General features: G+C 37.6%; 1 protein-coding gene and 1 pseudogene across 5 annotated transcripts in view; one reads left to right on the top strand and one right to left on the bottom strand.

Moving 5' to 3' along the window:
* Positions 1-1,970: 1,970 nt before the first annotated feature.
* On the top strand, positions 1,971-4,204 carry LOC122229258 (annotated as a pseudogene).
* Positions 4,205-10,348: 6,144 nt separating this feature from the next.
* Positions 10,349-22,773, bottom strand: part of TMEM45A (transmembrane protein 45A) — a 74,057-nt gene continuing 61,632 nt past the window's right edge. For 4 of the 5 annotated variants that reach the window (XM_042955980.1, XM_042955979.1, XM_042955981.1 and 1 more), the window contains exons 5-6: positions 15,089-15,234; positions 10,915-13,493 (exon numbers count right to left, since the gene is read on the bottom strand). In XM_042955980.1, coding sequence (XP_042811914.1) covers positions 13,322-13,493; positions 15,089-15,234 — 318 coding nt within the window. In that variant the 3' untranslated portion in view covers positions 10,915-13,321. Of the gene's footprint in view, positions 10,894-10,914; positions 13,494-15,088; positions 15,235-22,773 lie in introns of those variants that run through there. The other variant, XM_042955982.1, reaches the window with a different exon arrangement.

Raw genomic sequence — 22,773 nt, 5'->3', positions numbered from 1 at the left:
CTGGTCTCAGAGTCCTCACCTATATAGACAATGTTTTGAGACCTATTTTCTCTAAATAATATATTCCTTTGATTTTTCTCTCTTTATCTGTTCCTTTAGCTCACTTTCTAATGCTACAGGCTGAGAAGGATTCCTTAGGAGTTACAATAGAGACAAAAGATGGGAATGCAAGCTGGTGCAGCCACTCTGGAAAACAGTATGGAGCTTCCTCAGAAAATTAAAAATAGAACTACTCTACAACCCAGCAACTGCACTACTAGGCATCTATCCAAGGGATACAGGTGTGCTGTTTCAAAGGGACACATGCACCCCCATGTTTATAGCAGCACCATCAACAATAGCCAAAGTATGGAAAGAGCCCAAATGTCCATGCATGGATGAATGGATAAAGAAGATGTGGTATATATATATATATATATATATATATATATATATATATATAATGGAGTATTACTCGGCAATCAAAAAGAATGAAATCTTGCCATTTGCAACTACGTGGATGGAACTGGAGGATATTACGCTAAGTGAAATCAGTCAGTAAGAGAAAGACAAAAATCATTTGACTTCACTCATATGAAGACTTTAAGAGACAAAACAGATGAACATAAGGGAAGGGAAACAAAAAGAATATAAAAACAGAGAGGGGGACAAAACAGAAGAGACTTATAAATATGGAGAACAAACTGAGAGTTATGGGAAGGCTTGTGGGAGGGGAGGATGGGCTAAATGGGTAAGGGGCACTAAGGAATCTACTCCTGAAATCACCGTTGTACTATATGCTAACTAATTTGGATGTAAATTTTAAAAAATAAAAAATAAAGTTTAAAAAAATAAATAAACATTTTTAAAAAAAGAAAAATTTTAAGTGAAAATTGTGAAGACTACTTGGTAACATGGAGAAAAGAATTATAATATGTTAATTATATGTTAATATGTATCTTAATTTAAGATACAAAATTCAATGTAAAGTAGGATTACAATTATGTGAAAATATGCAGGAGATAAAAGGAAGTACACAAAATGCTAATAATTGTTTTAGGGAGATGGGACTAAGAAGTAATTTTTACTTATCTTTTCCATATTACCATTAATGTAGTTATATTTTATGCTTTTATTTTAAAAAATTTTTTGGTGTCTGTTTAATTTTGAGAGAGACAGAGACAGAGAGAGAGAGAGAAAACGCACGCGTGCCAGTGGGGGAGGGGCAGAGACGGAGATACAGAATCTGAAGCAGGCTTCAGGCTCTGAGCTGTCAGCACAGAGCCTGACGCAGGGCTCAGGCTCGTGAGCCGTGGGATCATGACCCGAGCCAAAGTCAGACACCTATCTGACTGAACCACCTAGCCGCCCCACAATGTAGTTATATTTTAAAATGGATAAAAGTTTATAACTTAAAAAAGCAGTAACAACCATCTGTAATCTCACTACCCCAAGATAACACTGTGAACACTCAATAAATTTCTTTCTAGTCTTTTCATAGATCAACAGGATCACTTATAAATACTAACTTGAAGGAACCAAAGAGAATTCTTACTCAACCTGAAGGTAACACTAAGTTGGACAGGACAGTTAAATGTTGGATTCAAAACATGATCTGGAGGAAGGAAAGGCCTGGAATTAACACTATGGAGTGTCTGTGTTGGACACAACGAAAGAGCTGAACTTCTGGATTAAAGGCCTGGCTTTCCATGGACTGGACAGGATAACACTGGACAAGATGCTTGTTTACTAAGCCCTTTTTAAAAAAAAAAAAAAAATACCCGCTCCCTATAAACCTCCCCACAGCATTTCTTTGAAACTAAAATGAGAAAACGTGTGTGTATGTAAAAGCTTTGTAAATTTTACCTTCCTTTGCAAAGGTAAGAATAATTACTGTCCAAGTCCATAGTAAAAACAGTGGTATGCACTTCAACAATATTTTTCCAAACACAAAGCAAATAATATGACCAAAAAGCAATTTCTGTGTGACCATGTCAATCACTAACCTTGATTTACCTGCCTATGTTTACCTGCTTAATAAAACTGCTAGAAAGGACAGGAAATCATTAGGTATGACCTGCAGAGAAAAACTTGTTTTTGCCTTGAATAATGCCAGGAAGGTTCTCTACAGGCAGAGAATTAAGAGCCAGCCATCTGCATCTAAGGTGCAAACTTGATTTCTTACCTGTAGCTCTGCCTCCAGGCCCAGTTGTCTGATAAAGGGGGTCAGTGACATGGTAGCGACACTCAAAGCTCAGAGCACCCCTCTTCTGGGGGCAGAAACAAACTCAGTTTCACTGATTCAATTCAACATGATTTACTATGTGCCTATTACACATCCAGCACTGTCCTGGGCACTGTAGGAGCTACAAAAGATAATAAGAAATTGGCCTGCAGGAGCCTGCACTATACTCAGGCAGGGATTAGAGAATAATAAAAGAGTATAAAATTAAGCACGGGGTGCCTGGGTCTGATCTTGATTTTGGCTCGTGTCATGATCTCACAGTTCATGGGGTCAAGCCCTGTATCAGGCTCTGCGCTGACAATGTGGAGTCTCTCTCTCTCTCTCTCTCTCTGCCCCTACACCATGCATGCTCTCTCTGTCTCTCTGTCTGTCTCTCTCTCTCAAAATAAATAAATAAACATTAAAAACATTAAAAAAAAGAGAGAGAAAGACAAAAGAATCATGGTTGCCGCTGGTGGACAGGGCCAGGTCAGGAGTACAAAAGCCAGCGCAGGTTTACAAGTGTTCCAGCCGGCGGTGACCCAGTAAATGGTCTTATAGGCCAGTGTGGACGCCAGATTTTCTGCTGCTTCTGGGATCTGCACTAAGGGAGCATGCCATAGCCACAGAAAGGAATTATGATGAGGAAATAAGCAGCTTGTTTAGAAATGTGGGTACCAGAGTAACTTGGTGATGGTGGCACTATTTCCAAGGGGAAACTTTGTTCTTTGAAAGCATGAGCTCTCTTGATTGACATGGAGAAAGGGGTAGCAAATGAAATTCTGCAGGAACCATTGAGAGATGTGTTTGAGAGCAAGCAGCTCATCACTCATATTTCTGACTCAGGGAATAACTGGGCTGTGGGTCGTTAAGTTTTTGGCAGTCTTTATCGAGAACTCAGAAACTCAGATTTTAGAGAAACTCAGAAAGTTGGCTGGGCCCTGTGATCATTTGCAGTGTTTTTTAGAATATATTCCATGGGAGGTGGAACATGATCTGGACTTGGAACATTTCTTCTAAAGGCGCTTGAGGGTGAATTCCCAGAAGTATACAGATCCATGACTTCAGTTTATCCTTCTGGTGAGGATGATGTCATAACCTCACCTTACTGAGCATGCAGACTGTGTTGCCCATTGACGTCCAATATTTATTTGACCTCATTAGCAAACTGGTGAATTCTCATGGTGAATTCTGCAAAGTTGGGTACAACCGTAAAGCCAAAGAGTCCAGTTACTTCAAGTGCTGAGGCTTTTGAGAAACGGGACCAGAAGGCTTTTGATGCAATGAACAACACTGTGGCAAATTTGCTGCTGAACCTAACAAGCTCTGCAAGGTTTGAAGCATTCCTTAATATGGACCTCAAAGAAATCATCATGAATTCAGTTTCTTTTCCTTAAGTGCATGATCTTGTGTCAAGCCTAACACCTCTATGTATACTGGCAGATGTTAACAGTCCTACCTGAAAGTTGGATCAGACGTTTTCAGATTCCTTTAGTAAAGATCACCAGCTGATTCAGGCTGGCCGCAAACATAGTCTCTACCTTATGGTTAGAGGAAAGTACAGGTTTCCGATTTTTGCAGAACTACTGAAAGATTAAAACCTTCTCTACAGTTTGTCTCCTGGAATCAAGAAGGCCGGAAAAGCAGACTGTGTTCAGTACCTCATGTGGACCATTCCCATGATTAGCCCTAGCACACATGTGTGAGGCCTACCTTCATGGAACCGCAAGATTCATGAGGCTCTACAAGAAAAAGGCTCATCTTTATCACTACCTTCAAGTTGAAGGGGAGGAGGAAAGCCGTTTCACAGAAGCTGTGTCATCTTTATCAGGGCCCTCAGAGGAACATAACCAACTGGAGGCCACACAAAGCATGCCTGTGGAAGATTCACCTAGACTAAGCATGGCTGTGGAAAAAAGAAACCCCCAAAAGACTACTTTGACCTTCCTTAATTTCATACTGGTTTTGTCACCTTACCATTCTGTTTCAGAACTTTCGTGATTTAGAAAGCCGTTGTTTGTGCTTTTCCTATCAGAGAGCATTTTTGTCTTAAAAAAAAAAAAAATAGAGTGGTTTTCATTTCATCAAAATTTGTTGACACCAGTGTGTGGTGTTAGTGAAGTCCTAGGACCTTGACTTCAGACATTTGTTTTCAAAAAATTCCCTTTTTCTAAAATTGAGACAACAGAGTTCTTCCACATTTTACTTTATTTATAGTGTGATATTTAGGCATTTATACAATGATAATCATGTCTTCAATAAAAATCTTGCATGGGTATATTTTTATATTTATTCGTGACTTATTTTTTCATATTGTTTAAATTCTGATTCTTTAAAAACAAGTATGAGGAGTAGTAGAGGAACTTATTACTTCTGTGTAATACCCTCTAACTTTTCAGGTGTAGGTTTTATTACAACTATTAAGGAGGTTTTATTTCTTCTTTGGGTAACTACTTTTTTTGCACTCAAAAGAATCATAATTTGCATTTATTTTGACATGTATTCGTATTAAATTATCTTTAAATAAGCTTTTTTTATTAAACTAGTTTTTATAATAATAAATGTGCATATTTTTAAACAAACAAAAAGAAAAGAAGTATGGCTGTCATTAAAGGATTATAAAATAGTAAGAAGGAAGAATTTACGTGTAAAGATAATTACAGGACTGAATGGAGAATGATCCAATGCGAGCCTGGACTTGGTGCTGTAGGAATTCATAGGCAGAGAGTGGTAGGAAGCAGTAGAAAAGTCGTGGGGTTTTCTTGGGAAAATTAAAAATTCATTCTGCAGAAGACCTTATTAAGAAGGTAAGATATAGACCAAAAAAATTTGCAAACCACATATCTTTTTTTTTTTGCATTTACCCATGTAGTTACCTTTGTCTCTTTGTACAGATTCAAGTGACCATATAATGTCCTTTAATTTCAACAAAAAAAAAAAAGAAAGAAAGAAAGAAAAAAGAAAAACACTGAAATATTCTCATATACACACATACTGAGGACTTTTACTGCTCATAGCTCTTCCCTATGAAAAGAAAGGTTTTTAACTTGGCCTAAAGAATCTCCAGAAGTTAAGCTGCAAGGAGGTGGGGCAGGTAGGGTGGTTAATACACCACAGGTGTAGAAATTAAAATAAGCATGTTTTGGGTAACAGAAAACAAGTCAGCCTGACCGGTACAAGGGTTTTGTTAGACAGTATGACAGCATAACTGCAGAGTGAATTATACTCAAATGAAGTGATTTTATTTTATTTGAATGTGATGCTTAATTAACTTAGGCTAGATCTGAGAGGCAAAGGAACCTAGGCCAGGTTCTGATCAGAGGAGAGCGTTGTTCTGTTCTAAATTGCTAGGCCCCGGGGGGCCTGGGTGGCGCAGTCGGTTAAGCGTCTGACTTCAGCCAGGTCACGATCTCGCGGTCCGTGAGTTCGAGCCCCGCGTCAGGCTCTGGGCTGATGGCTCAGAGCCTGGAGCCTGTTTCCGATTCTGTGTGCCCCTCCCCTGTTCATGCTCTGTCTCTCTCTGTCCCAAAAATAAATAAAAAACGTTGAAAAAAAATTTTTTTAAAAATAAATTGCTAGGCCCCTTGTTTACTTGGGCTTGCTTATGTCTATATGTTTTAGAACCTGTGTGTATTTTGGCTTCAGACACAAATCATTAGGTAGGGATTATTTGGGGTTCCACCCCCAGCTTCTTAAACTCTTTAACCCTTCCTCAGGCCATTTGAAAATGGCAAAACAGCCCAAGTTCATGGGAGGAACCAGGTAAAAAGTGCATGTCTCCATTTTAACATTTGGTGTCAGTCATGGTAAGTCCTCCCACGGTGCACACACGCACTGAACAATGTTGTCTCTGCTTTAAAGCAGCAAAAGCTAAGATATACTGGCATCTAATCTCAGAGCTGTGAGTTGAATTACCTTCAAAAGATAGTGACCTAGGGGTGCCTGGGTGGTTTAATTGGTTAAGCATCTGACTCTTGATTTCAGCTCAGGTCATGATCTCACAGTGGGGGAATCAAGTCCCTCATCGGGCGTGGAGTCTGCTTAAGATTCTCTCTCTCTCTCTCTCTCTCTCTCTCTCTCCCTCTGACCTTCACCCCCTCTCTCTCAAAAAAGAAAAAAAAATTAAAAAGAAATAAAAATAAGAGAGTGGCCTAGAATTCATTAGGCTATCACCTTAATATCTTTAAAAATTGAGTAGTCTTATCCAATAGGAAATATATGAAAAACAAAGTGCAAGATAACATCAAGTTCAGAAATCTTTATACTTAGAAGGAAATATATTTAAATATCTTAAGAGCTAAAGAATAATGAAATTCCATCAAGTGACACGACAGCCTGGGCGGGGGTGGCAGATTTTCATAAGTAGGCGGAAAAGACAGATAATTTTAAGTATGACTCCAGCTCAGGATGGTGCCTTCCCTGTGCTTTAAAAGAATGTGAGACAGCCTGTGTGGAGGGTCTGATAGAGTGACCATAAATAACAGAATTCAGCATGCGCCTATAGGATCACTATCAAGAATCCTGTTCCATTCAGTATCTGGGTCCAAAAGCTCAATTAGCAGACTAGGTATTTCCTAGCATTGCCTGTTGTAAACAAATCACTTCCTTAACAGTAAGCCTATTTTATCATGGAAAGACTCAGAATTAAGTTATGTGGTTTTTTTTCTTTCTAATTTATTTATTTAAATTTAAGTCAGTTAACATACAGTGTAGTATTGGTTTCAGATGTAGAACCCAGTGATTCATCACTTACATATAATACCCAGTGCTCATCCCAACAAGTGTCCTCCTTAATGCCCATCACCGATCTAGCCTATACACCCACCCACCTCCCCTCCAGCAACCCTCAGTTTGTTCTCTGTATTCGAGAGACTCTCATGGTTTTCCCCCTTCTCTGTTTTTATCTTATTTTTCCTTCCCTTCCCTTATGTTCATCTGTTTTGTTTCTTAAATTCCACATATTGAGTGAAATCATATGATATTTGTCTTTCTCTGACTCATTTCACTTAGCATGATACACGCCAGTTCCATCCACGTTGTTACAAATGGCAGGATTTCTAATCATCAACAAAGCAGGAAAGAGTAGCCAATGGAAAAAAGAAAGTCTCTTTAGCAAATGGTGCTGGGAAAACTGGACAGCAACATGCAGAAAAATGAAACTCGACCACTTTCTTACACCACACACAAAAATAAATTCAAAATGGATGAAAGACCTAAATGTGACAGGAAACCATCAAAATCCTAGAGGAGAAAACAGATAGCAACTTCTCTGACCTCGGCCATAGCAACTTCTTACTAGACATGTCTCTGCAGGTAAAGTAAATGAAAACAAAAATGAACTACTGGGACCTTGTCAAGGTAAAAAGTAATGTTGAAGAGAATCAAACTCATGATATTTTTGTGTTAAGAAATTATACATGTTTAGCATTTAGGTATTTCTAATTTTAAAAATAATTTTGTCTATGCTGAATAGTCTTGCAAATCCAATTTATAAATGTTTAATTGAGTAACAGATTTAGGCTTATGATTATAAGTTGAAATCTCACTAAGTTTATACACTGTAGCAGAGCATTTAAGAACACTTAAGTTTCACCACATCTGTAAGTTTAATACATTAGATTTGCAAGAATAACTGAACAACTTGGGAAGATTTGTCAGTTAATTGAAGCACCCTTCTTAAGAAGAAAATCAAAGATATTTAATTCACAGAGTTTAAGATGTCTAAAGAGAAATCTAATTATCTAAGTGTAAAATGGTGTCCTAACATCAAAGTCTGCCTAAAATTGAGGGTTTAAATTTGCAGGATTCAAAAATAGAAATAATAATATTCATAAATTGAACTTAAAATATTTAAAAGGATTAGGTTTTCCCATCTTTACTGGTTTAGTCCAGCAGCCTAATCATTCTAGTCACCGCACATCTCTTAACATACCTTTTCAAGCTTAAAGCAAAAATCTCCCCTTATTGCCATTATATAGGAGAAATTCTTTTATTTCTTCTCTATCTTCTCAATCTTCTCTAGCTGGAATTCACATTAGACAGAATATAGAATTTCTGGATCGATTCTTCACATGTACGAAGTTTTCTTTCATGGTTTTTAATCTATCAAGTCCTTGTATTTTGGGAGAATTCCTTACTTCTCAGCTTTTATTTTCATTGCTCCTGTAGTCCCTAGTGACTCCTATACCACCTTATGAATCCACATCCCAAATACAACCAATATAGCCTCAACTGATGATCACTGTAGTGATAAAATGATGTGGAGTACACCAAAAGTCATGACACAATCTCCCATTTCAACAATGAGCCGGAAGTTAATGCAATCAGAGGCTGCACTGAACATTTCTCAAGCAAAGGAGATTGGAGGTCACAGAAATCACTGAAGAGTTGGTGTCACATCAATAGTGTTGATATTGGGCTGAGTTATTTGAGGAGTTTCTTTACTTTACTCATGGCAAATGAAGCTTGGGATACCCACAAAAGACGTTTGACAAAAGCTCAGGAATTGAGACCTCAGGGTTTTGGAAGAGTTGAGATACAATACAAATAAAAATAAAGGAAGGCACTTTCTCCCACCCCTTCCTTGATGAAGGCTTCCATGAAGTTACAATAATGGCATTCAAATTTATAGGGGCACCTGAGTGGCTCAGTCGGTTCAGCGCCCGACTCATGAGATCTCATGGTTCATGAATTTGAACCCTACATTGGACTCTGTGCTGACAGCTTGGAGCCTGGAGCCTGCTTTGGATTCTGTGTCTCCCTCGCTCTCTGCCCCTCCCCCACTCGCACTCTGTCTCTCTCTCTCAAAAATAAATAAACATTAAAAAATAATTATCGTTCATTTCAGGCCCTGGAAGCAGAGAGCCCCAGACCGTGGGTTTAGAGCTGAACCAAATGTTCCCTACCCCTACCGCCTCCCCCTCCCCCCCACCCTTCTTGAGAACTCGTGGAGTTGCATCTCACTTGCACTCTGTCCAGAGACTGAAGGAACAGACATTTGTGCTTTCTCATAAAGGCTGCTAGAATATTCGCATTTACCAGTTTTCAATATTCCAGCTTTAATCTGGTTTAGGCTAAGTATTCTGAGTGTCCCTGCTCAGGCCTAAATACCAGCAATATCATTTTCATGAATGGCAGCTGACAGCTCTTTTGAAACAAACTTGCTGGACTGGAAAAGATAGAGGATATGCGTGATGCAGAATGCCATGATCACGTGAGGACATCACATGCCTGTGGGCATTTCATATGCCAGAAATGCACTCAGGTTTATTGTATCATTCAAAATAAGCCCTCAAGCTCCCACATCAGTTGTTTTCAACCCTTACATAAAAAAATGGAAGTGTCCAGTTCTTTGGCCTAAAGAATCCACTCACCTCCCTCTCCAGTGTCACTGTGAAAATAGCAAATGGGGCAGGCGTCTGGATTTGTCAGTGCTTTCTGGAATGCCATGGAGCTTCAGGATTTCATTGCCCATGTTTCACCTCCAGCTGCCCATGAGGCTGCCTCTTTCTTTCATATTCAAGTCAGTCCTCAAGAATCCCTGAAGGCCTCCTTACCTTTTCTATCTTTTCTGTCACGGAAGAGACTGGCCTTTCCAACTAACACTGTACTTACTAAATCATCTGTCTCTGGTTTCACTTTGTCTCAGAGATTGTAGATTCATAAAATGTGATAGCTAGAAAGTGCCCCATGACTCATCCAGTTCAATTCCCTTACTTTAAAGAGGACATGGTGATTTCTAAAGCCCTAGAGGCAGGTTAGTCGTAAGGTCAGAATTAGAAATGAGATTTCTTGACTCCCCACTAAGGGCTGCTTAGTCCAAGACTAGGTAAGAGCTCTGACTGTTTACCTGGGTATTCCATAAAATGCTTTTCCTTATTTTAACCCCTCCACTATTTCAGTAGAAGGGACGGTATGGTGGCTATGCTATGCTGTTTAATGACATTTTACTCTATAGATGACATCATAACTCCCCTTTCCCAGTCTCCATGGCTTTGCATCCCTGTGTCCTAGGGATCGTCTTTCTTGTCTTCCCTAAAAGACTGCACAACTCAGGATGACTTCTGGCTTACTTTTCCCAGGGAAGAACACAGGTGTTCCAGAATTTGTCACACAGCTCCTTCTTCGTGATGCAAGGGTGAGGTGTAGTTGCATTAAAAAAACAAAGACTTGAGGTTTCCGAACCAAGATTCCTGCATTCCTTTATTTCTCATTGCAACAACAAGATAAACAAGTGTAATTCCATGTTTAATGAATTGCAGATGATAGCAAGCTCAGGAACCTTGAGCATATCTATAAGGTAAATAACACATTTTTCTTAGCATGGGCATCAGACTTAAGATCATCTGGAAACAGTCACTCCAGGCCCCAAATACCATGACGTATGTGCAAAATGCATTTATCATCCAAAGTACTTACAAATCTAAAAACAAAATATTTGAATTCAAATACTTTAAGCAAATTGGAAATACAAACAATACACCAAGAATCATCCTCAGCCACCTGTTCTCCAAGCAAAAGATCAAAAAACAAAACCATGAACAAAAATATTCCAAAAAAGAAAAGTTCATCCAGGAAGACTAGATGGCCCTCAAAATCACATCTCTTCTTCTGATTCTTGTTCTCGTTCAGTATTTTTCAGGAGTCCAACTTCTGAGGAGCAGAACCTCTTAAGTCGAGATTTAACCAACCTAAGGAGAATGAAAGGCATCTCATGTTATGCTGTCTAATAAAAACCCAGAATAATGTGTATCAATAATACAGCAAACTACAAATTATCTGTACAAATGGGAGAGGCAACTCAAAAAAATCACTTTTATTTGACTTTGGAGCTACATGAAACCTTTATGTGGACTAAAGCAGTGTATAAGTAAACAGATACAATATAGCTTGTATCGTGTATGACATGATTGTTGAGTTCGTTGTCAGAAAATGCCTAATTATTCATAGTTTTGATCATTTCTGAAAGAAACAAGAGAATCTCTGGACTGCAGCAAGCCCAGAAGAAACCAAGCTCAGCTAAGAGCTTTTCCATCAGGTCCACACCTTGCTATGTATTACAAAAAGGAGCCCTCTCCTATAAAGGAAGTGCATGAAGACATCTTCTTCCCCATGTCAAAACTCATGTCAGGTATGTCCCAAATTGTGCCTTCAGAGGGGTGCTCTTGTGCAGGCCAGCATGCTCAACTGCATGTGATGGTCCATGTAGTGATCTATGATTAACTAAGAAGATGCAAGAAGTGCCCTCCACCACTGTGATTGTTTTCATAGATTAAGAGATCTGTGGGTCTGGGGGAATCAGCAAAACAATTTTTGATATTGGGAGATATGAAGGTTCTTTGTGGCAGACTCTCCACTTCTCTGATGTAATAAGGACTAAGCAAAGATTTCCCTGTGCATGATTATTTGTAAAGACATTGTACTATGACCATATCAATAAAACATAGTTCAGTTCCAAAAATACATGGGAACACACACATTTGATACACCAAATCATCAAAATCATTATAATTTTGTGTTAAACTTCACCAGCCTATCTGCATCTTTACCCTTATTTTCTTCTGCCTGTCTTCTTCTTCCAGTGAAGGTCTGGCCTGCCCCTATAAACATGTAATGACTTTACTTGTTCTCTGGATTTCACGAAAATATAAGCATCATAAAAGCAAAGACGTCACCTTATTTAGTGCCCTAATGCTAGCCAGAGTCTGGTACATAACAGTGGCTCAACACACATTTGATGAATCAATGACCTTTGGAACAATCTGCTAGGAGTTCATATCACTCACTTATTTGTAGAGGTTAATTCTCTTTCAACTCAGCATTAACTCCTCCAATAATACAACAAGCAAGTAGTAGTAATAAAAACTATTCACTCATCAAGAGCCAAAGAAACCAATCAAAATAATTTGCTTTGATTATTAACTGACTATTGATGTTGCTCCCAATGTCCTAGGCTCTTCAAGGCACTGTTTTCATGAAAGACTAATAGTCTTAAATAAGTTAAACTCTGGGAAATGTTTGTGTCATTTTTTAAATTCACATAGTTATCTTTACATTGCACAACCTCAATACATGTAAATGAAATGGATTGTTAATTCATTAATTAGATTCATTCTTGATGGCTCTTACGGAAAATAAAACAAAGACATGGCTACTTATTACAAATTAATTCTTAACACAGACCCTAGTGACTCCTCCTGTTTCCCACTCCTTCTTTCTGGGTTGTATTTGCTGTTGTGACAGCCACCAAGCTGACGCATGTTCAGGTTCTATCTGTATCCTATAGCCCTAGGTATTGGCACATGCATAAATGGCCAGTGCAGACAGGTTAAAAGCTGGAAGGGTGAAGAAGAAGTGCAAATAATTGCCAGTTTCCAGAGTGATACAAGTCCAGGATACTAAGGTCAGGATGTGTCTGAGTTTTTGCTCCCATATGTACTCTGCAATTAACAAGAGAAAGAGCAGAGGGTCCCCTGAAAACCCATCACCTGTGACTGAATTACAAACAACTTCACACTCAAACTCTGAAAAACAGATTGTCAAAACTGCTTATGATTATAGGACGGAATTAGCCTACATGTGACCTCACTGAAAGTCAGTACTGAATCTTCATGACATTTTGTAAGTTATTCCTTAAGTTTATATCAACATACCTCATAACATGAGCTCTTGGTCTTATATTTCCAAAGCAATATGAGAGCAAAACTGAAAAGCATCTGAAACATGATTTCCAAACAAATAAAGCCCATACTCATGTAACTGAATAGATCTATTAAAAGTGCAAATAAGTGTTTAATGAATACCTACTGCATGTTTGATAGCATGCCAACAGCCATGTGAAATATGAAAAGGGTCTTTTCCTTAAAGTGATACAACCTAGCTAGCAGATAAGACTGGCTAATAGTAAAGATAGATCACAATTGTTAAAATGAGTAGTAGCGACTCAAGTACTATCCAAACTCATGAAGGGAAATGAGGGCTAGAATTATCACAGAAGTTTTCATAGAAGACATGGCGTTTGATTTGGATATGCCAGGTAGAGGGGACTAAGTGGTCACAAAAGATAAAGGTGTCTGGAGGTGGGGAGTGTTGAGAAAATAAACATGGAGTTTCTGGTTTCTAGAAAGTTGTAAGTGGATAAGAGGGATCTGAAGCCTTTTGAAACAGGAAGAGACAGTAGTCTTCTTTTGGCCATGGAAGAGAGCTGACATGAGCTAGAGAGGCTCCTTGAATGTCGCCTTTATTCTTGGAGGCTGCCCAGCCCCTAAGGGGATGAGGCCCAGATGTCAGCCTAGAACAACAGGAAGAAGCAAAGTTTTACTTAGTGGCAGAGCCAGTCTTAACAGCATGCTTTGGGGGAATGGAGTAGGACTAATAGAGATCAGTCAATGAGAAGCTAGAATCTCCCAGTACCCAAAAGCACTTAGACCTCTAGAAGGAGGTAAATACAGATCAAAGTAAGCTGACCAGGAGCCTAGCAGAGACATCTGGGAGTTACACAAGGAAATGGTTCCCTTACTAAGAGACTCAGCACCAAAGCTGCTTCAGCAGTGAAGCTCAAAAAAGCACAAAGAAGGAGGGGTGACCTGGGAAAGAAGAATAAAAAGCTAGTTTTTGAAGATGCTGAGACCACACTGGGCCTAGAAGCAGCTACTGCATTTTATTTATCTAGAGAACCTACTAGATGTATACTGTCCAATATGGTAGTCACTATGCATATACAGATATTTAAATTAATTTAAATTAATGTGGCACTAGGCACATGTCAAGTGTTCAATAACCACATAATCAAGTAGTTCATGGCTACCAAATGAAAACTGCAGATATAGAACATTTAGATCAGTGCTGACGTCTGCAGAATTAAGTGTAGAGTCTGCATGCTTAATAGTTGGGATCAGCTAGACCCATTGTGATTTGGTATTAGCTACCTTAAAGATAGGAACCATGTTCAACTTTTTCTATTTCTTATTCTTCAAGATGAAGCTTAATTCTCTTATTCTTCAAGATGAAGCTTAAATATGAGGAAGCCTCCTCTGGGCTCCAATAGTGCTTTGTTCTACTATTTCCACCAATTGCACTGTATCTAAATTGTCTGTTTCTCCCCATAGGGTCTATACTTTATGCATTTTTTGATACAGAAGGAGGAGGAGGAGAACAAGAAAGATAACACAAAAAGAATAAGAACAACAAGAATAACCTCCACTGCACCCTCATTATGTCCTATGCATACATTTACACACATTTCTTATTGAGGTACTATTATTTTTCCCATTTTGCAAACAACAAAACTGAGACTTAATGTGGTTACATAATTTGCCCAAAGTCATACAGTTGATAGGTAGGAGAGCTAGGAATATGTGTTTTATCAATCTGTCTGTTATATTGCTCTTCGTTCATTGTGAAACATTGAATCAGAGTCTTTCTAAAAACAACTGAATCTTACTTTTAGAAATATTAGAGTAAATGTCAAATTAATCACATACTCATATTTAATGGGAAACATAAATGTTGATCAAAATGTAACACCAAGCTTGTGAATTGCTAACATTAATGTACACATGGGCAAATGAAGGGCTCACTGCAGGTATGGAAAAGGAAACAGCATATGCAAAGACACAATGGCACAGAAAAGTGTTGAAGGGAGACACATAGGTCATAGGTCAGAGAGACAGCTGAGACACTGTTGAGCGAGTCTAACTTTAAACCAGCATTTATTCTTTCAAGGGGGGATTTCTGGGTTTGCAGATAATTTTCTGCTACATTACCCTGTCTTGTGGAATACTAAATAATGAAGTCCCCCTTTGAACTTAAGTTCAATACTTCTGAGTCTTGTTGGTCATATACCAAGGAATAGAGCTTCCATGAACAAAAAAGTCACTAACTTACCAAGTAACAAAGGCATAAATCACTCCAACAATGACAATGTGTAATGTGTAATGCCAACAAAAGCATATGCTGAGAAACATAATGTTGTCATGATCCATTGAATCCCATGCAGGACCTCCACTAGGGGGATAAAGGACAAAACCAATCTGTAATTTAAAACAAAAAGCACATATTGAAAATAATCAATCACATTCCCAATGATAGCACATTTCAAAATGTTTGGTTCCAAGATCAATCTTAACTAAGACAACTCTAATTACCTGAGATGCTACAGATAGGTCATCAGGTTTCACTGCCTATTTAAGTAATACAGATAGTATCTACCAGGTCATAATTTCAAAAAAAAAATTAAGGACATTTGAAGATGAATTTTTAAAATGTGGATAGTAATCATCTCTGTGGATTATGGACTTTCAGAGAATGTGCCAGGTTTCTAAGTTGTGCAATTTCACTCAGTTATTTCAAAATTAGAATACAAAAAGGTTTTAAAATAAATGCTCACAGATAACATTATATTCAATGATAAAAGACTGAAAGCTTTTCCCCTAAGATTAGCAACAAGATGAGAGCATCTGATTCACCACTTCTATTCAACATTGTACTAGAAATTTTTAGCCAAAAATTAGTCACGAAAAATAAAGGGCATCCAGATTCTAAAGAAAGAAGTAAAACTTTCTACATTCACAGATGATACAATCTTATATAGAGAAAATCCTAAAGAATCCATACACAAAAGAACTATTAGAGCTAATAAATGAATTCATCATACTTGCAGGACACAAAATCAACACACAAATTCAGTTGTACTTCTATACACATGCAATGAACAACCCAAAAATTATGTTAAGAAAACAATGTTGGGGTGCCTGGGTGGCTCAGTCGGTTGGGCGTCCGACTTCGGCTCAGATCATGATCTCGCGGTCCGTGAGTTCAAGCCCCACATCGGGCTCTGTGCTGACAGCTCAGAGCCTGGAGCCTGTTTCAGATTCTGTGTCTCCCTCTCTCTCTGACCTCCCATTCATGCTCTGTCTCTCTCTGTCTCAAAAATGAATAAACGTTAAAAAAAAAGAAAAAAAAAAAGAAAACAATGCCACTTATAATAGCATTGAAAAAAATAAAATACTTAGGAATAAATTTAATCAAGGAGGTTCAGGACTTGTACATTGAAAGCTATATAAAACATTGTTGAGAGAAATCAAAGCCTAAACAAATGGAAATACATCCCATGTTCATGGACTGGATGATTTAAAATTATTAAGATGTCAATAACACTCAAAGCAATCTATAAACTCAAGCAATCCTTATCAAAATCCCAATGGTTTTTGTTGTTGTTGTTGTTTTTACAGATATGGAAAACTGATCCTAAAAATCATATGGAATTTCCAGGAACCCATAAACAACTTCAAAAAAGAAAAATAAAGTTGTAAGAATTACGAAGTTGTAAGAATTATGCTTTTTGATCTCAAGACTTACTACAAAAACTGCAATAATCAAAATAGGGTGGTACTGACATAATGATAGAAATATAGATCAATGAACTAGAATTGAGAGTTCAGAAATAAATCTATATGTCTGTAGAAAATTCATTTTGATAGGAGTGCCAAGGCCATTCAATGGGTAAATAATCATCTCTTCAACAAATGGTGCTGGGACAACTGGATATCCACATACAAAAGAATGAATTTGGACCCTTACCTCACACCACATACAAAAATTAATTCAAAATTGGTCAAAGACTAAATATAAGAAGTAAAACCATAAAACTATTAGAAGAAAACATAGGAGGAATCTTCATGACCTGGGATTGCTGATGACTTCTTAGATATTACACTAAAAGTACAATCAACCTGGGGTGCCTGGGTGGCTCAGTCGGTTGGGCATCCAACTTCGGCTCAGGTCATGATCTCACAGTTTGTGGGTTCGAGCCCCACGTCGGCCTCTGTGCTGACAGCTCAGAGCCTGGAGCCTGCTTCAGATTCTGTGTCTTCCTGTCTCTCTGCCCCTCCCCCACTCACACTCTGTCTCTCTCTCCTTCAAAAGTAAATAAACGTTAAAAATTTTTTTAAAATAAAAGTACAATCAACCAAAGAAAAAATACATAAATTGAGCTTCACCAAAATTAAACTTTTGTATTTCAATTGACACTTTCAAGAAAATGAAAAGACAGGGGCCCCTGGGTGGTTCAGTCAATTAAGTGTCCAACTCTTGAATTTGGCTCAGGTCATGATCTCAAGGTTCATGGGTTTCAGTCCCACATCAGGCTCGATGCTGATAGTGTGGAGCCTGCTTGGGATTATTTCTCTCCCTCTGTCTCTGTTCCTCCTCTGCTCATTCTCTCTGTTTCTCTCTCAAAATGGATAAATTAACTTAAAAAAAAAAAAAAAAGAAAGAAAATGAGAAGACAGCCCATAGCATAGGATAAAATACTGCTGAATCATATACCTAAAAGAAGTCAATATCTAGAATGTATAAAGACCTAAAACTCAACAACTAAAAGACAAAAAAATATATTTTTTAAATGGGCAAAGGAGTTTAAGAGACATATCTCCAAAAATAGGTATACAAATTGTCAATAAACTCATGAAAAAAATGATGAACATTGTTATTAGAGAAATGCAAATCAAAACCACAATGAGATACCCCTTCACACCCACTAGGATGGTAATAACACTAATAATGACAAGTGTTAGTAAAAATATGGAGAAATTGGATTCCTTATAAATTTCTGATAGGAATATAAAATGGTGTAGTCATTGTGGAAAACAATTTGACAGTTTCTCGAAAAGCTAAGTATAGAATTAATTATCACATGCCATTCCTAAGTATATACCCAAAAGAACTGAAAAGAAGTATTCAAACAAAAACTTGTAAACAAATGTTCATAATAGTCAACAGTTGAAAACAACCCAAATGCCCATCAACTGATGATGAATTAAACAAAATATGGTATATCTATACAATGGAATATTATTAAGCTATGAAAAGTTATGATTCACTAATACATGACACAACATAGATTAATCTTGAAAACATTATTTTAAGGGAAAGAAGCCAGATACAAAAAGTCACATATTGTATGATCTGTTTACATGAAATATCCAGAATAGGTAAATCCATAGAAAGAAAAAGCAAATTAGTGATTATTAGGGGCTAGGAGGAGAATGAAAGAGAATGGCTGCTGAATGATTCCAAGGTTTCCTTCTGGAGTGATGAAAATGTTTTAGAACTACATAAAGGTGAGAGTTGCACAATATTGTGAATGTACTTAAATGGCACTCAATTACACACTTTAAAATGGTTAATTCTATGTTATGTAAAGTTTATCCCAATAAAAAATAATATGATAGAGAAGATAGGTAGATGATGATGATGATAGATAGATAGATAGATAGATAGATAGATAGACAGACAGACTTGGACAGATGATGGACAGATGGGGGGATAGAGGGATGGACATCTGTCAGATGCTAAAAAATTACAATAACAAGATACTTACATGGATAACTGGACAAATATCCACCGTATATTGGCTAACTAAATGTCAGTTATGCTGCTTGGGAGTTTTCCTTACAATGGCCCTGCAATGATGTATTATTATCCCATTTTGATGTACTATTATCTTCATCACCCAGATGAGAAAATTGGGTGGTTTTGTAATTTGCCCAGATTTACACATCTAATAAATGAAATCTTACAGGAACAAAAAAAGCATTTAATCCATAACATTGAGTGAAATTTTAATTCCATTTCTGTATGAAATTTCAAATAGCCTGAGTAAATCAGGAAAAACCAAGATTTGGGCCTTAATCACTTGTTCCCATTTCCCATTTTAAAGAATTCCCTTTAGTTGGAAAGAGAGTTACCATTTGTACCACTTGGTAGATGTACCATTATGTGTGGGGCACCTTAACTTCACTCATGTACATAAACTTCAGGATTATCTTCAGTCCTCACAATAACCCCAAGAAGAAGATATCATTATTCCCCTGCTTTTCATGCCCTCCTTTTGCAGCCACTAATGGAAGGTGATAGAGAAATTCTGTGTCAAGGAAGGGTCTTTTAGAGGACAGTTGAGTGTAATGAACTATGGACAAGTTCCACAATTCCTATTTGTCCCACCAATGTCCTTCCAGTGCCATGATCCATCTATCTCTGCTTGGGGAGTGATTTGCTATAGCTCCCAGAGGTAAGGGTTAGCAGCTGTTGTGGGTTAAACTGTGTCCTCCAAAAGGACATGTTGATGTCCCAATACTGGGTGTCTGTGAATGTGACCTTATTTGGAAATAGGGTTTTTTCAGATGTCATCAAGGTAAGATGAGGTCATACTGGATTATAATTGGCCCTAAATCCAATGACTGGTGTCCTTATAATGGAAAGCCATGTGAAGACACAGGTACAGAGATACACAGGTGTGACTATGGAGGCAGAGGTTGCAGTTATGCTGCCATAAGCTGAGGAATGTCAGGGATTGCTGACAACTCTCTAGGATAGTGGCATAGGACAGATTCTCCCTTTGGGTCCCCAAAAAGAAACCAATATGCTGACACCTTGATTTTTGGACTTCTGGCCTCCAGAACAGTGAAAGAATAACTTTCCATTGTTTTAAGTCATCCAGTCTTTGGGACTTTGTTTTTGCAGCCCTAAGAAACTAATACAGGAGCTGGAGTGCCTGGGTGGTTCAGTTGGTTGAGCGTCCGACTCTTGGTCTCGGCTCAGGTCATGATCTCACAGTTCGTGAATTCAAGCCCCATGTCGAGTCTGCACTGACAGCACAGAGCCTGCCTGAGATTCTGTCTCCTTCTCTCTCTGCTCCTCCCCTGCTTGCTCTCTATCTCTCTCAAAATAAAAATAAACTTTAAAAAAAAAAAAAAAGAAAGAAACTAATACAGGAGCTAAGACCAAAATAAGCAAAGGAGAATTACTTATCCTAAACCTGAAGCCTGGACACATTAGTGGTTTTTCATCCATCTTTCAAATCCCAACTCAACTTTACCTTCTGGTAAGGCATAGAATATACAGTATACACTCATGAGATAAATATGGTGGAACCAGACTTCAAGTCCAGGTCTGCCTGACCTAGAGTCTCATGGACTTCTCCTTCCATGCCATACTCACAATTGCTTTTTGGAGCACTCAAAATAAAACATCTCTTTAAGTCACCTTCATTGGTCATCACCAATCCTACCAGTCAAATGCTTAAAGAGAGACTTTGAGCGCCTCTCACTGCCAATCTCATTGAGACCCTTATAGCCTGAGACTGAAAGCTGCCATGAAGCCTATGAGTACAGTTAACCGATGTGATTATTGAGAAAGCCATAGAAACATTCCCAAGTCATTTCAGGCTAAAAGCAAGTGAATTAGGAAAGCTGAAATACAAAGGCCAAAAGATGCCACAACTCATTAAATTTTCCTTTAAATATAGAATCAGCCATTACTCTTTCATTTAATATTCTAATTTGCTTCCTAATGTAAAATTTCAACAATAACAAAAAAATAGGTCTTAAAAAGAATTTTTTTTTGCTGTATCTTCTATGCCACTCCTGACCATCTGTTTTTGAGTAGTTTAAGCTTCATTAATATCACATTTAAAATGTAAATAATTATCTTCTCTAATATACAACAAGCCAGAGGCCCATTTCCTATAGGTTGGAGTTCGAATTTCCTATTGTTTTATATCTTATTCTCTAATCACTTCTTTCAACACTATTAGCCTTAAGCAAGTGTTTGATCCACTATATCAGACTTCAGACCACTACTGCTTTAGTTGGGTCTTTTTGATATCTTTGAATGAACTTTTGTCTTTCTTAAAGGCAAAACAAAGCTGAGTTTTACTTTGGGCTCAGTAATCTGGGAAGTCTTGGGAGGAGTCCTTGGGGCAATTAGTGGAGCTGGGTGATGAAATAGAAGTAACTGTTCAAAGTAATAGGAAGCAAACACAGCAGAAATGTCTTCCTCATTCCTGATGGTCTCTGTGCCTCAGCTCTGACAATGATGTGACGGAACTTGGAAATGACATAGTGCAAAAGTGAGCCTTAGAAATACTCTCCCACAAAGAGTCTCAGAGAAACCATGATTCACGGAATGAATGGACTTTGAAGGGTATCTGTTTCTTTTTTAAATTGCATGACATGGATAGGTTTTTCAGAAAGCATATCTGACTAGAATGACATTCATGAAAGAAATCATTTTTAGAGGTTGGGAAGGGCATTCCATCCAGGTTTGCCTATCACCCAATCATTTGTGTATGAGTTATAAAAAAAAAAAAAAAAAGCAGCCAATCTGAACATTTGCCTCATTTATTTCACATCTTCTTACAGGTCAAAGAGTCTACATGTGACAATGTGTCTATTTATTATTTATGTGCTAGTTATTACCCATCTATGGAGAAGTAGAGAGAGAAAAAGTATGGTGAAAAGCAAATCACAATGTCATATGATTAGCTTAAGACAATTTGGGCCATAAACCTTCATAACACCACACAAAGCATCAAAATAAAAGCATAAAAATTCACCTAAGTCTCTAGACATTTTTGTTTTGGAGTCATCTGAGGATAGAGAGAGATACTATGGCTAAACCTTCATTTCCTGTCGGTGTGTGTGTTTGCACTGGTATTAAATGTTCATTTTTCTTTAAGCCTCTAAGCGTTATTTAGTCTGGCCACCAGGTAAAAAAAGAAACTAGTCTAGACATACTGATAGATGGAAAAGGTTTTTAAATAGTCACAGATTTACACCCCAAAATGTTAACCTCACAGCTCTTTCTTAGAAAAGCTTTTGGAAAAATATGAAAACATTATTTCTCTGCCAAAAGGGACAACATTAGGTCAGTCTATTCTCAGTTGTGACAGCCGATGCTTCATCCCTCAAATCGTTAATGAGTCATTAATGATTAATGGAACACTAATCAGTTTCATTAATTCTGCTCTTATCTTTATTATTCCTTTTATTTATTTTTTACTTTCCTTGCGTTTCTTCTTTTGTTCTTACTTTCAACTTTCTTTACTTAGTTAGCTCTTTATCAAACTTGATTTAATAAATATATAGAGAATCCTGAACTCAATGAAGATAGAACATACTTTCTTTCAAATACATAGAACACTTACTACCACTGACATTGTTCCAAAGGAAGTTTCAATACAACGCATTTCAGAGTCAACACATTCTATGACTACAAAGCAATTAAATTGAAAATGAACAATAAAAATAAAATTTTTGGAAACTTAAAGGCGCACTCCTAGTTAACTCATAAATTAAAGAGGAAAGCACATGGAAAATGCAATATTCAAAGTTTCCCAAGAGTGAAAACTACCACACATCAAATCCAATGGGAGATGGCTACAGTAGTATGTAGAAGGAAATCTATAGCTGGAGATATATTTATTTTAAAACAAGAAAGACAGAAACAAAGTGAGCATTCAATAAAAAAAAACTAGAAAAGTATAAGCAGAATACAGCCTTATAACATTAAAGCAAAAACTGAAAATAAGGAGAAATTGACAAATCTAGAACTATCATATGAAACTTTAGCAGACCGCTATGAAATAGATCAATAAGATGAAAAGCAAACAGGAAGACAGAAACAGTACAATTAGAGTTCCAAGAGCCTGGCCTCACCTCTCACCTTGAGAGGAACCCTTTTATTTGCTCTTGATTCCACTGGTGCCCACAGTCCTGCCACTCAGCTCT

Source organism: Panthera leo, chromosome C2, assembly GCF_018350215.1.
Source record: "Panthera leo isolate Ple1 chromosome C2, P.leo_Ple1_pat1.1, whole genome shotgun sequence".
In the NCBI taxonomy this organism is placed as follows: Eukaryota; Metazoa; Chordata; class Mammalia; order Carnivora; family Felidae; genus Panthera; species Panthera leo.
The sequence above is the reverse complement of the archived record's forward strand: the minus strand, read 5'-3'. Positions and strand labels throughout refer to the sequence as shown.